The sequence below is a fragment of the Podarcis liolepis genome (assembly GCF_965112155.1).
Source record: "Podarcis liolepis genome assembly, chromosome: 9".
NCBI lineage: Eukaryota > Metazoa > Chordata > Lepidosauria > Squamata > Lacertidae > Podarcis > Podarcis liolepis.
In genome coordinates, this window is record NC_139564.1 from 21,504,827 (window position 1) to 21,523,690 (window position 18,864).

At 41.6% G+C, this 18,864-nt stretch overlaps 1 protein-coding gene across 6 annotated transcripts in view; it reads right to left on the reverse strand.

Annotated features, from left to right (window-relative positions):
- Positions 1–18,864, reverse strand: part of PPP3CA (protein phosphatase 3 catalytic subunit alpha) — a 189,697-nt gene that overhangs the window by 45,407 nt on the left and 125,426 nt on the right. For all 6 annotated transcript variants that reach the window (XM_083459240.1, XM_083459238.1, XM_083459236.1 and 3 more), the window contains exons 4-6: positions 11,240–11,351; positions 9,167–9,312; positions 4,077–4,216 (exon numbers count right to left, since the gene is read on the reverse strand). In XM_083459240.1, the coding sequence (XP_083315366.1) occupies positions 4,077–4,216; positions 9,167–9,312; positions 11,240–11,351 (398 nt within the window). The remainder of the gene's footprint in view (positions 1–4,076; positions 4,217–9,166; positions 9,313–11,239; positions 11,352–18,864) is intronic.

An 18,864-nucleotide genomic window follows, 5' to 3' on the forward strand; every position in this document is an offset into this window, starting at 1 on the left:
AAACTGGATGCATTTCACTAAAATGCAATTTTTCAGCAAACCAAATATTTCATGAAAACCGAGAGCATCTGTATATTTACTCAAGTAGAGGTAGGGATGGGTGATTTTTTTCAATTCTAATTCCTCTCAGTTTCTCATCTTTTCCAGTCTTAAATTCAGTTATCTCCATTTCTACACCAGTTTGACCTTTTGGCACCAGGAAAATTTGTACACATTTCCCGGTATATAGATGTTTGCAAGTGATTTTCACCAAAATACACATTTTTGTACACTTTTTAAAAAAAGAACTGCATTGCAAAATTCAGAGAAGTGCAAATTTTTAAGGACAGTTGAGTTTCGATTCACATATTGGTTCAGGCATTGCAAATTAGATAAATCTGCATCGAAATGTAAACCAGTTGGATGTTTCTTGCATTCCTAAGTAGACGTTATTGCTCTTGCTTTAGGCTAGGGGTGGGGAACCCTTTTCAACAGAAGGCAGAGAGTCATTCCACTTCTTATGGTTAAATAGATAGAGTCAGAAGCAAAAGGGGTGGGGCAAAATAAAATTCTGGCCTTTGATACAAGTTTTTGCTTTGTGGCCTTCACCTTCCTTTCCAGGCACCCTATCTGCTGGCCTGAAGTTTACATCAAATTTCTTGGGTTTTACTTCTGGGAGGGTAGTTGAATTACCCAGTTCCAGTACAACCTGGTGGAACCTCACAGATTTATTTTGAGCTTTATGCCACAAAAAATCTGTTAGCGCTTTAAGTTTTCAGAAGACTGCTGGTTTGGAGTTTTACCTCTGATCAAGGAAAGCCCAATCAAGCAAATAACATATATAAGTAAATAAACAATAATATAGATTAAGCTTCTGTTTGGAGGTTTTGCTAAATACAAGGACTGAGTCCTTTCTGTTAGGCTCATGGTGCTAGATGAATTGTTTTAAACTCAGAAGTACACAATCTGTTTTGCAGTAAGGGCTGCATGTACCATGAACTGCAGATTGTGATCATGTGCGGCACCTCTTCACAATCTTATCAGAGGTTGCTCAATGAGAAGATCAAAAAGGCGAACCATTCCCTAAAAGGCAGCTTTCCTCATCATTTGAAATTTCCCCCTGAAATGTACCGCTACCAGTCTTGACTGTGTTCTACAATACCTTTTCAGTTCATGTGGGCGATTGTGAGGTCCAATAGGCCTCGCTAGCATCCCCTTCACAAGCTGACTGTTCATGCCAGAATAACTCCCCAGAACTTTCTGGAGGTAATGTGAAGGATTTCTGCGGCTTACATGTAGTTGCTTCTCAGCAGACAAATCAATGTAGAAAGGGTCCCTGAAGAAACAATGCTTGAAAGCCTTTATTCTAGAGGAAATAATGAAGTGTTTTACGCACGTCATAGCGTATTATTCCTTTGTTTCAGATGACTGAAGAAGTGGAATAACCACATTATGCACTGCAGTACATTGCATTATGGTATTAGTGTGCCAGTAAAAATGTAATTTGGGTGGATATTAATGAATATATATTTCAAGATTCTGAGTGCTAGCAAACAGAGGTTGTCCTAGCTTAACTTTGTGTTCTTGTGAGTACAGAAAGATTTGCTGTAGAATTTTGCACACACAACTGATCACAGTCTTAACATTTCAACTGTATTTTCACTAGCAGTAGGTTCATTTTGTATGTGGTAAGGCTGGGATAGCCTCCAGCTGTTCTTGGGACTACAACTTTATCAGCCCTAGACAGCATAGCCAACACTCAGCGTAGGAAGATTTCAAGATGCTTTTGAATTATGGTGCTGGAGGAGACTCTTGAGAGTCCCATGGACTGCAAGAAGATCAAACCTATCCATTCTTAAGGAAATCAGCCCTGAGTGCTCACTGGAAGGACAGATCCTGAAGCTGAGGCTCCAATACTTTGGCCACCTCATGAGAAGAGAAGACTCCCTGCTGGAAAAGAACCTGAAGTTGGGAAAGATGGAGGGCACAAGGAGAAGGGGATGACAGAGGATGAGATGGTTGGATAGTGTTCTCAAAGCTACCAGCATGAGTTTGACTAAACTGTGGGAGGCAGTGGAAGACAAGAGTGCCTGGCGTGCTCTGGTCCATGGGGTCACGAAGAGTCGGACACGACTAAACGACTAAACAACAACAAAACTAATAATATATTGCCCCTTAAGGAACTCACTAGAAGTTTACTTATGATTCTTGTTATATTTTGACCTGCTCGGCTCACATTCACCCGGTGCTATACCAGCTGCACTGGCTCCCGGTGGAGTACAGGATCAGGTTTAAGGTGCTGGTTTTAACCTTTAAAGACCTATACGGCCTAGGACCCTTGTACCTACGTGACCGCCGCTCCTGGTATGTCCCACAGAGGAACTTACGATCTTCAAACAAAAACATCTTGGAGGTCCCAGGCCACAGAAAGGTTAGGCTGGCCTCAACCAGAGCCAGGGCTTTTTTGGCTGTGGCTCCGATCTGGTGGAACACTCTGCCACAAGACATTAGGGCCCTGCGGGACTTGACATCTTTCCACAGGGCCTGCAAGACAGAGCTGTTCCGCCAAGCCTTTGGCCAGGGCACAGCCTGACTCCCTCCTTTGGCAATCTGCACAGAACTCTACCCAATGGTTGCCATCAATTTGATTTGAAGTAATTTTTTAATGAAATGATTTTAAAATGTTGTCTTATTTTATTGTTGTTAGCCGCCCTGAGCCTGGCTTCGGCTGGGGAGGGCGGGATATAAATAAATAAATAAATAAATAAATAAATAAATAAATAAATAAATAAAAATAATAATAATAATAATAATTAATGTGCTGAGGAAATTTATGCTGAGGAAAACTGCAGATTCTAGAGTGTTTCCTAAAAGATACAACCTCCTCCTTGCCCCACAATAGGTCATCATCTTCAGGAATATCACTTAAAGCAGTTGCTGTAACTACGATACCCATAAACACATGAACAATCCTAATAAAGATCAGTGAAATTGCTTCCAATTAAAAAGATAATTAAGTATTTATTTGTAACCTAAAGCCTTTTTTGCTGAAACATATGTAATTGCCATTATTCCTGTTTTCTGAAAATGCAGATTTTCCCTAAAACTCAAATCTCAATGCTACAATAAAGAATTCAGGCCATTTAGTAAAGCATGTTTTGCCCGCAAAGGAACTTCCAAAAGGGAATGGCAGGATCTGTAGTCAACCAATTAGCTAACTGAAGAAAGGGTCTTGGTTGTATAAGTCTCAACTCTCTCTACAATAGAATGTAGCAATCTTTGCGAAGGGACTATATATGTATGTAACAGGAAACTTTATCTGTCAACACACAAGTAACGTTAGTGACTTTTACCCTGTGAAAATGCTTTAGTGATAAACAATTTTATGAACTTGCTCACCATAACAACATTCAAAACCTTTCAAAAGATATCACATTGTTAGGACTTAGAGCAGGGATGGGGAACTTGTGGCTGTCCAGATGTTGTTAGATTCAAATTTAATCACGATGGTCAATGGTCAGGCAAGAGGGGACTTTTTAAGTTCAGCAACATCTGGAGGATCACAGGTTCCCCATCCCTGACTTAGGGCTTAACGGCAGAGTGAGTGAGGAACTGCTAATTCCTTATGTAAGGGCTGGGAAGGGGGAAATTACTTCTTGAGTAGGCATGGAGCCCCACTGCAAGGAAAAACAGTGGAGGAGAAGAAATTTCAGTGCAAAATGTAAATATGGGGGGAAACTATGCAGGTCCCTCTTTTCCCTCTGCTGCATTTTAAATGCATTTCCTTCCAGTCCTCCTTGATTTATATGGAACTGGCAGAGCCCATGTCGGATCCTGCCACTATCACATTGAGTGATAATCATTCTTGTTGACTGAATTTTCATGTGCGAGTCCATATGTATTTTAGTTGAAACAGAACCTCAATAGGTACACACGTTGCTTAAACACAATGGAAGAAATTTTGGTTTTTAGACAGAGATTCAATTCTTTTAAAAGGCAGAACTCAAGATCTATGCAACTCAAGGCACAATTACGATGGTTTATGAAGCAGCCACAACCATCTGCAGAGGCCACATGAAACAAGAAAGCATCCTCACCTGTAGAAGTATGAACACCCCCTGACTGTGTTGTGAGTGAAATGTTCCTGAGTCTTCTCATTTCCAAAGTCCTCTAGAGGATCTGACCACAGGATGTCGCACATAGGTCCATACGCAGGTGGTTCCTTGAATCGATCTAACTAAGAAAAAGAGAAGACGAAGAGAAAGGCTAAGGGTGCTAGAGGGAAAGATCTGGCACTGACATTTAGGAACAACAGTGTAACCACACAAGCATTACCGTGCTTTGGTCTTGAGACTCCCACCCCTCCTGCAGTTCAACTCAGAGCCATAACAGAGGGTGGTTCCCCTGGTACAACCATAATGCCCCAAGATTGCATGCTGGCCCCAAACTGATGCGCAACCATAGAATATAGTTATGGCAGTTTATAAAATGGGATTAAACCTCATCACTACAGCAAAATGAATTCTGGTTTTGGCCCTGTATACCTGAAGAAATGTCTCCATCTCTATCTTTCAGCCCGGACACTGAGATCCAGCTCCAAGAGCCTTCTGGTGGTTCCCTCATTGTGAGAATTGAGATTACAGGGAACCAATTCCCATCATCCCTGACCACTGGAGCTGCTAGCTAGGGATGATGGGAGTTGTACTCCAGAAACAGCTGGAGACTCAAGTTTGTGAAACTCTGACTTACTTTCCCAATGTAAGCGGAGAGAGCCACTGCATAGGAGGAGGTCCATGAAAAAGAACCTCAAGTGATGATTGCAGGGTCTGGGCCAGTTCATATGGGGAGAAGCAATCCTTGAGGTATTGTGGTCCTGAGCCATTTAAGGCTTTATAGGTCAAAAGTAACACTTTGAATTGGGCCCAGAAACGAATTGGCAGCCAGTGTTGTTTGGCCAGGACTGGCATTATATGCTCAAACAGTCTTGCCCCAGTGAGCAACCTGGCCACTGAATTCTGCACCAGCTGACATTTCTGAACCATGTTCAGAGGCAGCCCCACATAAAACGTACTGCAGTAATCTAACCTAGAGATTATGAGAGCATAGACAACAGAAATTAGGTTATCTCTGTTTGGATAATTAATTAATTAATTAATTGAGTGATCCCGTTTACTCAGCCGTCAATAGCTGAATGTGATCCCTCTATATATAACAACAACAACAACAACAATTTATTTGTACCCCACCCATCTTACTGGGTTGCCCTAGCTGCTCTGGGCAGCTTCCAGCATATATAAAAACATAGTAAATTCAATTATCTCATTGATTAGAGAGGAGGAACAGCAAAGGAAATCAATTCCATCAACTGAAAAACTCCCTAGATGCATTTTAATAATAGAGCTATTTAATACTTTTAAAATCAGAGTTGCACACATTATTTAAATGCTGACATCACTGCTGTAAATAAACCATTGTCTGCCTGACTTAAGTAACACAGTGAACAAACAAATCTGTTGCTGAACAGGAACTCTTCACTAACCTGCCCTTAGCTGGATGTTTACTGCAGGTTCTCCACTGTGCACAGAAAAGCACTGCAACCCTCACCCTTTGGAATTCATCTTGAGACAGGATGAATTCATTCACTACAGAGGAAGAAGTGTTATGCCCCTCAACTTTACTTCTCTCCCTGCCACACACACATCTTGCTTGGGGGTCATAACTGGACTGACAGATGACAGTCTACCTGAGATTTAGAGATGGAATAGGGTGCATGTTCATGCACATAACTATTCATGCGCTATGCTTTGGTACTGCATCCAAACAAGGTCAATGGAATTCATGTGGAAAGAGTTCTTGGGAGCAGCATACAGTCTGTAATTATACCAATTATTTGGAATTTTTCTTGAGTTTTGTGGCTTTATGCATGCTTTTGTGAGCATGCATAAACAGGACTGGCCTAAGACTTTTGTTGCCTGAGGCAAAGGACAACACAATCCCACTCCGTTCCAAATCAGAACTGAACTGGTCTGAGTGCTGAATCTTATTTAAACATGGGTGATGTGATAGCATCTCTACTGCTCTTTAGGCAGCAGGCTAGTTTAGGGGTTCCAAGACAAGCTGTGCTGCGTACACAGTTCTGCCCTCCAAAAGAAGGTGTAACCAGGGGCTTAAGAGGAACAAGAAAGTAAACACACCTCTCATTATAAGCAGACATGTTTCTGTTGCTGCATGAGGAAGCTGAAATCTTGATGAGATACGCAGATGTGGGCTATGCAGATTGGAGCTGAGTTCCTAAAGATTCCTCTCTTTCTCCAGCCTGGCTGTGAGGAGGAGACTACAAGCGACTGCTTTCATTTTAAATCAATTGCACTTTGCCAGTTTTGCAGTGGGTAATCTGCATCACACAGACCTCTGGACCACCCCCATGAATGAGATGTCATCCAACACATGCACACCAACATAAAGGTTTACTTAAAAGGAACATATACTCAGCATTCCAATACAGAAGGACCTCCTGGGACCTTATCTGGGCATTCAAAATACAGGGTAATAACACTGTGAGGCAGAAGAGTGGGGTCACACTTACTTGTCTCGCCCTCACTGCCACACCCCACATAATGCCCTCCTCAATATTGCCCACATGTTTCGGAGAATGTCTGCAGCAAAGCAGTCTGCTAATTTTTGTAGGTTGCACCCTCTCAAGATTTCAGCTCACAGTCGTTGCATTCTCACAGTTAAATCACATTTGGTATGCTGTCCCGTTGAAGACAAGTTCCCAAATGTACGTTGGGAGGAGGTCAGTGTGGGGCATGAGGGCAGGCACACAATGGATGCAGAGTGATAATTGTGTGAGGCTCTACCCTCTTGCCTTGCACAATTATCACTGCAGGGTATGTCTTGAATAGCTTAATAAGGCTACTGAGATCTCACTTAAGTAGAAGAAGCAGGCATCTGTGTGATATCTCTTGCAACAGCTCTTGCTTCAGCTTGCAAATCAGTTTTTATTCATGGCTTTGACCATCAGCTCCAAGCTCCACCAAAATTGCAGTAAATTATTGCTTTTGAAAAGTAACATAGTTTCCAAAAAGTCATCTCTAGATTATGGGTAATGAATGCCACAGTGATGTGGTGTGGAGAATGTTATACAATGCATTTTCCCCCCCATTTCTAAAAACCATCCCCTTCCTGGGGGGAAATAATTCATAACACAATGAATGGCTACAATGCTAATCAAATCAAACATTTTCTTCAGGTGACCCTTACTAGGAAGCATGCATGCATATTTAATATTAGTATCAATGCATAGACTTCTTTTCAGTATGATAAAATTACTATGTTCACAGTTTTCCATGCCTACATTTTTCTTTATATGTAAACTATGCTCTTGAATCGCTGTATCTTGAAACCATTCACAAGTATTTGAAAGAAAATAATTTCTAAGCAAAGCTTTTCTGTTTGATTGAAAAGAAATGTAAACCACATTGACACAGCAATCCTCACTAGGGGCTGGGGAAATGCAGAGCAACAGATCCTCTGCTGCAATCAAAGCCTTGCCGGACAGAAGGTTGGAAGCGTGCTCGTTTGATATACCAGCTCCAGGCTGGTGCAGCTGAGGGTACCAAGGATTGGGGAATGTGAAGCTTAGGATCTAGTGGATCCCAAGCCTCTAGTACCCTGCTTCAAACACTTCATTTTCAAGGCTATCTCTGGCTACCTCTGTCATGAGGACTACTGGTGGTAGCTACCGTATTTTTCGCTCTATGAGACGCACTTTTCCCCTCCTAAAAAGTATGGGGAAATGTGTGTGCGTCTTATGGAGCGAATGCAGGTGGGAGGCTCTGCTCGGCGCTCCCTTTAAAGAGCCGTGTGGAGCGGCTCTTCGGGGGAGCACACTCTGTGCGCTCCTTAAAGGGAGCGTGGCTCATGGGGGAGCCTTAGCTGTGTGCAGCCTCTCCCGGGCAGGGGATGAAGGCTCCCCTTGCCCGGGAGAGGCTTCCTCACGGCTATCCCATAAGCCAGGGCTATCCCATAAGTTGTGCAGCGATCCCGCTTCCTGTCCTGGCTTCTGGCATTCAGAATATTTTTTTTCTTGTTTTCCTCTTCCAAAAACTAGGTGCATCTTATGGTCTGGTGCGTCTTATGGAGCGAAAAATACGTTAACTGTTTGGGCAGAGCTGGGCCATCTGCCATCTGGTTTTCCCCTTCATGGGTGGATAGAACGGTATGTACCATCCTAAGTACTCTCACACGATGCTATCTAAAGTGTGCTTTATCATTATTTCCCCCTATTTCAGTTCAAATAATCTGACGATGGAAAAAACTTTCCAGATATTATATAGAATATCAAATTAATATAAACTTTTTTTTTTAAAAAAAAAAGTTTACTAACCTGAAGTCAAATAAATATTCTAAATCAGATCTCACACTATTGAAGCTATTGGAAATCGCTGCACACCCCTGGGTCAACGCCACCATCCCAGCAATCGCTGAATACGCAACAACATATTGTTTAAACATGACAAGTTGTCAACAGGGGTGGTAACTATTTGCACTCTGATCAAGATAAGGATCAGTGTAGGGAAGCAACTTTCTGCAAAGGTTATCACAGGGAACCACAGATGGAAAATTTGATTTGCATGTACACACAGCATACTCACCCTGTCAACACATACATATTCTGGATGACATAGCCAAGCATAGATACCTGCATAACCATAGCTGTATTGGAGTAAAGGACTAATGTATAGAAGAGTATTCAACAGAAAACCCCATAGACACAACAAAACCAATTTTTTTGGAAAGCAAAATAAGAATGATCGATTAACTCCATTTCTGCAGTTGCCACATTAAATAAGTGAGCTAAGTGAAGTTATTTTCTTCTTCTTACTTTTTAGGACAACTACCAAGGAGGACAATCCAAGAAGAGTTTTAGTGCAACGAGAAAAGACAAACATTTTGGGTTGTCTTCAACTAAATCCTATTCAGAGTAGACCCACTGAAATTTATGGACCTAAGTTAGCCATGCCCATTAATTTCAATAAATCCACTCCTGAGGATGATTGACATTGGATGAAACCCTTCACTTTTAATTCTCCCATATGACAACAGTGGAAAAAATGAGAGATGGTATTTGGAGCAAAGCAAAGTTTACTTAGTGGCATTTTGGAGTTGTGCTATCCAAACTTACTTTTCTGATGTCATCTAAAGTGTTGATCTCTGGAGACAGGCCACCATGAACACACAGGAACTGTTGGTTCATCAGAGCAGCCAAGGGAAGGCAGTCAAAGGCATCCATGCAGGCATCATACACACGTTCTGAATACTTTATTTTACCTTTTGGATAATAAGATAGTATCAGAAAAAAGTACTTGAGAAGAGGGGAGAATACTGTATTAAAGAATTCGGACCTAAATTCTGTGGGCCTGTGAGAACCAGCTTTTAGTCTCAAAGACTAAATTATTAATATTGACATATTAATCTCTTCCCATATATTTTCTGCACACCTTTGCAAGTAAATAATTTATGGGCTTCCGTTGGAGAGATGATGAAGTTTCTATGAAAACGGGGACGCAAACACTGCCACTCCCCCTTTCCAACCACCACCACCACCAATGCAAGGGTGTCTAGCATACATTCAAATCCTCTGCTTTGATTGTGACTTGGTTGATATTCAGAGCTACTGATTCATGGTATTTAGGTAAAGATGTTTGGTCAGAACCTGTTGGGCAGCAAAGATAGTCATTAGCTAACCTTTCCCAGTTGACCATGCCTGCAGAATTTAGGCTGGTGTGCAAGGGTGGATGAACCGGTCACCTTCCTTTAGGCAACAGACAAAGGTTGATCTGCTCATTTGAGTTTTTGGCAGTTAACTTTGGTGCCTTAATTTAATTTATTATAGTTCAGAAGGATTGTCTGTCCAGTTTCGCATGAAAGGCTTTTGAATTGGTTGTTTAGTTGCTTTCGTCTATCATTTTAGAGTAGTTGGCCTTTTCATTCTGTTTGCCGTTTTGTTTTATGATATTTTCTAGTTTTAAAAGATTTTATTAAGCTTCCTCGAACACCATTAGGCAAAAGTGCCGCATACAAATCCTTTAAATGGATAAATATTAAGCAAATCTTAAATGATGAAATCATGAATGCTAAATGTCATGGAGACTAATGAACATTTAAAGTCACATTATATATAAAAAAACCCCACCATATCAACAGTTCTCTAGTCATCCTAGAAGGTTTCTCCAAAGTGCTATAATTTCATTTTAGATTCTATTATATATTCTCCTGCCCTTTGAAAGGGTAGGTCAGTATAGAAACCACCACTACACATCTTCTTAATGATTTGCAGAAACATCATTATGAAATAAATGAGATTGTTCAATTAATTTGAAATGTTAATTTATAAATATGCATATTAAAAACTCAGTAAATTACAAATCGTTCAAGTCAATTAACAACCTTTTTATCCTCCACTCTGTAAAGGAAATGTCATTGTACATTGTTCTGTAGGTCATGTTTTCCCAAATGTGGCCACTGTGGATTTTAATGCAGCTCTGAAGACAAAAGGTGCATGTGGTTGTGGAGCAGACAACATGAAAAAAGAGGTTGGTACCCAGGTGAGGAAAGACCGACTGCTGGTAACCCTGTCCCTACTCTGGACCCAAGGGCCAACTATATGTGTAGCTGCCCTATTTAAGTGCACCTCTTTCCTGTTAGTGTAATTTGTTTTAAACTGTTCTTAATATTGAATTTTAAATGGTTGTAGCCCACCCTGACCCATCACTGAAATGGTGATGATGATATGGTCCTAAGTTTCTACCTCCAATTCCTAGGTGTGACCTACTGCCCTGTCACATTCTCTAAACTCCCAATGCCTGTCAATTCCTTCTTGCCATCAGATGGCCATCAGACTAACCCTCCAGCGAAACAGGGCCCATGTGCTACCCTGTTTGGATCATGATCACTCTGCTGAAAGACCACAGCGGTTTGGAACAAACACAGGACAGTAGAACTCTATGTTGCAGTCCTGTATCCAGAGCAACAAGGTAAAGTGTCTGGGCAAGGCATGATTGTCTGGGCAAGGATCGTACACCAAGGTTATGAGGACTAAGTTGTCTATCATATTGCAGATATTCATGAGCATAATTCCCTTTAAACTGAATGCAGGTTTAAAGATGGCTTTTGTTTACTTGTCTTAACCCTGAATAGACGTTTACCATCTCCAAAAAGAATATTAGAAAAAGAAGTAATTTTGACTCATACTTACATTCTTGTTTAAATGTGAAATACTCTGTTAAATGTCTACATTCATGATTCCCACGCAGTAAAAACAGTGTTTTTGGATAAAGAATTTTCAAGGCCCACAAATACAGCACACACTGTGAAGAAGAAGAAAGGAATGATGCTGATTAAGGATGAAGAGTGCATTCTGTTTTACAAAAGACAACATATATGAAGTGTTTTTTTTAAATATTAAAACATTTTCTAATTACAATGCCCGCTCATTCAGAAGCTTACCAAAACTATCAAACATTTTTCATAGCTGTGTGTTGTGTACGTTCTACAGCAAGCTTGGCTTAACTAGTCATCATGATGTTTTAATATTTCTTAATATTAAATAATGTGGACATTTATTTTCACATAATTTGTTCCCACCCCTTTCCCAAGCTCTCTAAAACCCAGGAAAACCATTTCAGGAAAAAAATAACCCAACTGGGTAGACAGCACAACACTAATTAGCTAGGAAAGCATATCGTACAATTATCAGCACTGCCAAATAGCTGTTTAAACAGAGCATTTGATTAGCATTTTATGAAAGGAAATTCATCTGCAAAGCTATGTGGAGAAATAAAACAATTTTGTATGATATAAAATCTGTAAGTGATCTACTAAACTCTACTAAAATCTCAGGATTGTGTCCAATGCTGCACTCCAACAGGACTTCCATCTCCTCTCCGCTCTGCATGCAACCCCAGAATCTGCTCTAGAAGGTCTCCTCCAGGGGCTTGGATGGACACAGAAGAGGAAGAGGAAATTCTGTTGTTTCAGCATGGAAGCAAAGAACCCAACAACATGATTCAATTCTCTAGATGTACAGCAGGCAAAACACAGTTGAAGAGTTGCTTGGCTGCTTTCATTTTTCATTTGTTCTGTTTTCATAATTTACTTCTATATCCATGATGCAGCAGCCTTTTGAGGTGAAGCAATGACCTTAACTGTGGTTTTCCAAGGATTTGTGATTTCAGACAACAGCAAACTTTGCAATAGTGCTGTGCCAAACCTTTGGTGTCTTCCCCATTTGAAGAAGAGATGCCTCACCGGGAGTCATTGCAATGAGCTGTACTGCACTGAGTGAGTGAAAGACTTTCTCTAAATGCTTTTGGGATTGAACAAAACCACCTCAGCATGCACACTATAAGCAGGAAATGGAAAAATATAAATTTTCTGTTGAGAAATTTCAGCTACCACCTGTCCTTTTCAAAGCAATCTTTCCTTCATTCCAGCAGCCCTTTGAATGGCGTGTGAAAGTTTGGCACAACACCAGCTAGCACAAACTGTTGCTTGACAGCCCCTTCAAAACTATGGTTTGTAAACTAGTGTAAGTTCAGACAATGCTTTGGACACTTTTTACGCAAAGGTGGGATATAAATGTAACAAATACACAAACAACACAAACCATCATTTGGTTTTTAAAGGTTTCTGTCATCTCGGAATCTGACAAATTATTCCTTTTAACTGCTGACCAAGATGGGCCTTTAAAAAGAATTTGTGATGCTCTTGATAGGCTCTCTCTTGTTTTATCTCACTTATGTTGGAGAGAATCAAAAAATGTTTTCATGCTCTTTTAAAGACAACTTTAACTCCTTAAGTAGTGCATGTGTGCCGGGGGGGGGGGCGGTGAAGAGAAGGGAGGGTGGTAGATAATATTCACCACATATAAACCTCACAAAATTAAACGAGACTTGAGCAGAGGAAAGAGAGGCAAACGTGAACTGGAGAACAGAGAAAGAAAAATGTAACTTTTGAAGTTGCTCTCTTTTAAGCAGCCCTATAGCTACTCTTATTGCCAAGTCATCTCTTCTTTAGATACTTGGAAAAAATGAGGACAAAAGCTTCCCAGAGGCTTTATTTCATGCATGAGATGCTGATTAACAAAAGCTAGCACATTAACCTACAGCACTCCTTCCAGTCCTTTTTTAAAATTCAGAAGAGGGATTGGACATTTCCATAGGTAAAAGAAACATCCAGAAACACAGCATATAACAAACAATTTAGAGAAAGAACAAAAACGCTAGCAGGGGAGAAGACCGTAATTGTGTGGGAAAACCTTCTAACTTTTGAAATGGGGAGGAGGCTTAATTTCAGGATGGCTTCTTAGGAGGCACAATCATGACGATCTGTGCAAGGTAGGGCTGGCGATATCCGGTTTTCAACGTTGTGATATATCACCAGCAAACCATTGTAATTCAGTAATATATCATGCTGTCTGAAATAAGAAGGGGTGGCTGGGCTGTGGAGGGAGGGAGTGGGCAGGAGGTGAGGCCAGAAAGAAGGAAGGAAGGAGGCAGCCTGCTTGCTTGGGATGCAAGACGCAGCCTGCTTACTTGGGCGCAGGCAGGCAGATGGGCGAGCACCTTCTCGGGCTCCCTCTACTGAGGCCATCACTCTTTTTAAAAGCACCACACTTCAGGACAAATTTGATTTACTCCCTGCATCCACCTGGCAACTCTTAAAACTCAGTATGGTACAGAATTCTTAAGGAAATCAGCCCTGAGTGCTCACTGGAAGGACAGATCCTGAAGCTGAGGCTCCAATATTTGGCCACCTCATGAGAAGAGAAGACTCCCTAGAAAGGACCCTGGTGTTGAGAAAGATTGAGGGCACAAGGAGAAGGGGACGACAGAGGACGAGATGCTTGGACAGTGTTCTTGAAGCTACCAACATGAGTTTGACCAAACTGTGGGAGGAAGTGGAAGACAGGAGTGCTGGTGTGCTCTGGTCCATGGGGTCACAAAGAGTTGGACGTGACAAAACGACTAAACAACAACAACAATGGTACAGAAGCAAGATTTGGCCCTGATGCATTGAGTGTAGCAGACACACTATATCTCCTGCAAAAGTCATGTGGCTTCTTGAGAAAACTAATCAGGTGCCTATACACCTCAGTATATAACAGACTAAGCTGTATTCTAAACCCAGTAAGACATACATGGGACAAAGAATGAGGAGCACACACAATGGGGGCAAAGCCTTACATAGTACTAAACTAGCCATTCACAACAGTAAACTGAGTTTAATTCAACAGAAAATGCTTTTTTAGACTGGATACCAACATGCCTGAAGCCCAGGGGCATCACATGACTGCTGGAGATGCAAGCAGCCACAAGCAAACCTCTAACTCATGTACTATGAAACTGCCCAATAATCCACCCTTTCTGGAAGGAAGTACAGGCTGTTCTGTTTCACTAAATACACAGCAAAGAATTTTAGCTCACAGCTCTGGCTGTGTACACACAATACGTTTAAAGCACATTCAAAGCACATTTTCTCCCCTCGAAGTATTATGGGCATTGTAGTTTGTAAAGGGATGGTGGGGATTGCAATGCTCTGAGGGGTAAACTACAATGCCCAGAATTCTTTGAGGGAGAGAATATTCTTCAAATGTGCTTTAATGGTGTAGAGTGTGCACAGTGCCAGAGCTGTAGGAGCACAAGCAAATTTCCCAAAGTGGACAGCCATACCTTAAGCATACAAGCGAAACAACACATAGAGCTTAAAGATGCCCTTAGTATGTAACAATGTGTTCGTTGCACCATATAAACTGTCTCCCTGAACTGAAAAGCAGTGATTCCCCCCCCCTTCATTTCTTCTGGTTTGTGTAAGCCTGTCACTACATAGTGAGTCACAGACTTCCTACCACTGAATTTTTCTACTGTCACTCCTCTTCTTATAAGGCTTCACTTTCCAATAAACAAACTAGCTGACATGTGAGACATCCCAGTTGGTCGTTGTTGTTTAAACATAGAAATCCAATGGCTGTTTGCAGGCTCAGATAACTTTCTAACTTGCTCAGACGGGTGCGACACACAATAAGTGATATTACTTTGAGAGAGACATATTTGGCACTCATGCTGCCCCCAACCTTGTCCCCCTCTGTAATATCTATCTCATTTTACCCATACTTTAACATTATCACTATATATACAATTATTATATATACAATAATTACTTTTCCCAACTTTTTATCACTGACTGCCACTGGTGGGCCTGGAGAAACCCAGTGCATAGTATAGTCAGGACTAGATGTTCTGGAACTGAGTGGGAAACCTGACATTTTTGGCAGCAGCCCCTGCTCTTTGCAACATGCAGTTCTTTTGTTCAAGAGATATCTTCGTTATTTCTTGTGCCCATTCACCGTGGCTTCTCATTAATGTGTTGAATCATTTCCTTCATATTCTTCAGTGGGTGTTTTCATTTCTTTTGTGGTTATAGCCTACAACAGTGAAAGGACTTCCATCTGGCTAGCTTTCTTTTCCTTTTTGTCACTGACTAATTGAGTGACCTCAGGCAGGAATCCCATTTTTCCAAGTATCTCAGCATATTTATCCATGTGACAGATTACATATCATAATATTGATTTACCACTCAAAGATGCTATGAGGCTTAATTAAAGTGTTTTGTGTTGATTCAATTGAAGGCTTCTGGAAAATGCACAATATCTTTTATGATGAAGGCTCCACATGGTAATGGTCATTAAATTGTGACCACAACAACTGTAGCATTGTTAAATGCAATTATTTAGAATTTGACATACCCACCTATTGCTAAGATTTACACTTCTCTTCTATGTCAGAGCAAGTCAACAACTGATGGCAATGAATCCTAATCCACCCCTCCAATTCCCAGAATGCAACCTTCCTTCCATTCTTCTCTTCATACTGTCTGAAACTGTTTCTTAAGCAGTGGAAGGAAATAGTAAATATGAAGAAATGAAGGGTTCCCTTTGTTGCTATCCCAGTCAGTGTTAATTAAGCAGGTGTGTGTATAGAGACTGACTATGTGCCCTCACTCCCTATAAGCACTTGCCTGGGCTATCTAGAATAAGCACACACAGCTACTGACACACAGTATCTTTGAATTAGTTCAAATAGTGGCCTTATTCTGAAACTGAGTCCAATATGTGGACATCAGGGAGGTTAAAGTGAAGTACAGGCACAACTAGTTTTTGGGAGATGGAGTAGTGTTCCAAGAGATGTTGTCAATTTATTTCTTTAGCAAATGGGATCATGTAAGTTACAGGAAGCTGCCAGGCCAGACACTGGCCCCTGTAGGCCACTATTCTCTACATTAACTGGCAACAACTCTCCCCAAGGATTCAGACAGGGGTGTCTCTCTGCCCTACCCGGAGATGATGATGATGATAATAATTTTATTAATTTTACTCCATCCATCTGGCTGGGTTTCCACAGCCACTTTGGGTGACTTACAGCACATTAAATATTGCAAAACATCAGACATTACAAATTTCCCGATAAATTTCCCTTCAGATGTCTTCTAAAAGTCAGATAGTTGTTTATTTCCTAGACATCTGATGGGAGAGTGTTCCACAGGACAGGTGCCACTACCAAGAAGGCCCTCTGCCTGGTTCCTTGTAACCTCACTTCCTGTAGTGAGGGAACTGCCAGAAGGCCCTTGGAGCTGGACCTCAGTGTCCGGGCTGAACAATGGGGGTGGAGACGCTCCTTCAGATATACTGGGCCAAGGCCCTTTACAGCTTTAAAGGTCAGCACCAACACTTTGAATTGTGCTCGAAAAAGTACTGGGAGCCAATGTAGGTCTTTCAGTACTGCTGTTATATGGTCTCGACAGCCACTCCCAGTCTCCAGTCTAGCTTCCGCATTCTGGATTAGTTGTAGTTTCTGAGTCATCTTCAAAGGTAGCCCCACATAGAGCACATTGTAGTAGTCCAAGCAGGAGACTACCAGAGCATGCACCAATCTGGTGAGACAGTCTGCGGGCAGATAGGGTCTCAGCCTGCGTACCAGATGGAGCTGGTAGACAGCTGCCCTGGACACAGAATTGTCCTGTGCTTCCAGAATGACTTCCCGGCTGCGCACTTGGCCCTTCAGGGGCATAGTTACCCTATTCAGGACCAGGGAGTCTCCCACACCCGCTTGCCCCCTGTCTCCCTAAAACAGTACTTCTGTCTTGTCAGGATTCAACCTCAATCTGTTAGCCGCCATCCATCCTCCAACCACCTCCAGACACTCCAGATGTTGTAGGCTGAACCCAGGACCTCTTTTATGCAAAGCACTTGCTTCATCACTGAACTGTAGCCCTTACTAAAACGTTAAGGAGCAGAACATTTCAATTGGCCTGGGATAGCTCAGTAGCTAAAGCCTGGGACTCTTAATCTTAGGGTTGTGAGTTTGAGCCCCACGTTGGGCAAAAGATTCCTGCATTGCATGGGTTTGGACTGGATAACCTTGTGGTCCCTTCCAACTCTATGATTCTATGGTTCAAAGAAAAGGGAACTGTGGTTTTGAGGTTAAATGGTCACATATCTAAAGGACAGACAAAGTAGCTGCCTGCTTCTGCCTGATTTTTTTATATATATACTAATTTGTTATCAGAGAATCACATGAACATGAAAGTTTCTTTTTACCATCTGCTGAATATTTCCCAATTACACTACTGTTTTGTTTTGTCATCTGCTCATTCATCATCTCTAGGCTTCATTACCAACGCATATACTACCAATTTCTTAACATGACAATATGATAATATTCATACTTGCCGTGTTTTCCTTCCAAATGGCTCACCCACCTTGTCTTTGAAGGAATGTCCATTAACCTTACCTTGTCTGAGAAACTGAGGGTATCTTTTTTGCAATTAGGCATGCAGTTAGGATTCATTTGGGTCTGTCAATGACGGGAAATTTCTGCACGGGCCTGATTAGCTCAAATATTTACCCAGAATTCCCGAGATTGACAAAGTCCCCACTTTTCATGGTGTATTTGAGAGGAAGCATGACCAATACTTCTTAGGACCCTGGTACAAGTGTAATGTGACCAGTCTCTTAATCCTGGCTGAGAAATCTGGTGTATGGCATGGAGTTGAAATTGAATTGATTAAAGGCTTAATTCTTAGTTAGAATGAACCATGAATAGTGCTGGTGTAGCTCAGAGATGCAAAACCTATGGGATGCCTGACATTGCAGGACTACAACTTCTGACCACTGGCCATTCTGGCTGGGGCTGATGGGAGCTGTAATCATTTCAACAACTTCTGGAAGGCCGCATACACTGATTCTCACTTGTTATTTTGATACCCACTATCATTCCAGTTACATAAGTGGGTAGATTTAATCCCTAAAGTGACACACTTGTTTTCTATGCGCTGCAAATCTTTCATACAGGGAAGCACTGACATACACTAACTACCATTGAAGGAATGGGTTTCCCAAACCCAAAACTGACTGTGCAAGCAGTTTGAAATGGGCACCAAAATCCCTATTTTTCCTTAGCTAAAATCCATTAACTTGAGCTCTGAGTCAATGTATAAGCAAAAACCCGGCTGTATAAACAAGTGCTCAGAACCCTCTCCTTTATCAGTTCGTGACAGCAAGGATGACCTTGGCTGTTTCAGTGGAGTAGGGATGACATGTCTAGGTCTTATCTTACGTCCTGACGCACAGACCTAGTACGGGAACAGTGCCAGAGTGTGTTATCGGAGTTGGTGACCTCTTGTTCCAAGATAAGAGTAGGAACAGGAATACCCTTTTATGGTCAGAAGTACAGGAAGGAATAAGAATACCGGAGCAGGAACATATGTGATGTCAACTTGCGTGCATAGGCTGACGTGGTTGGATTCCTGGGGAAGGAGGAAGAG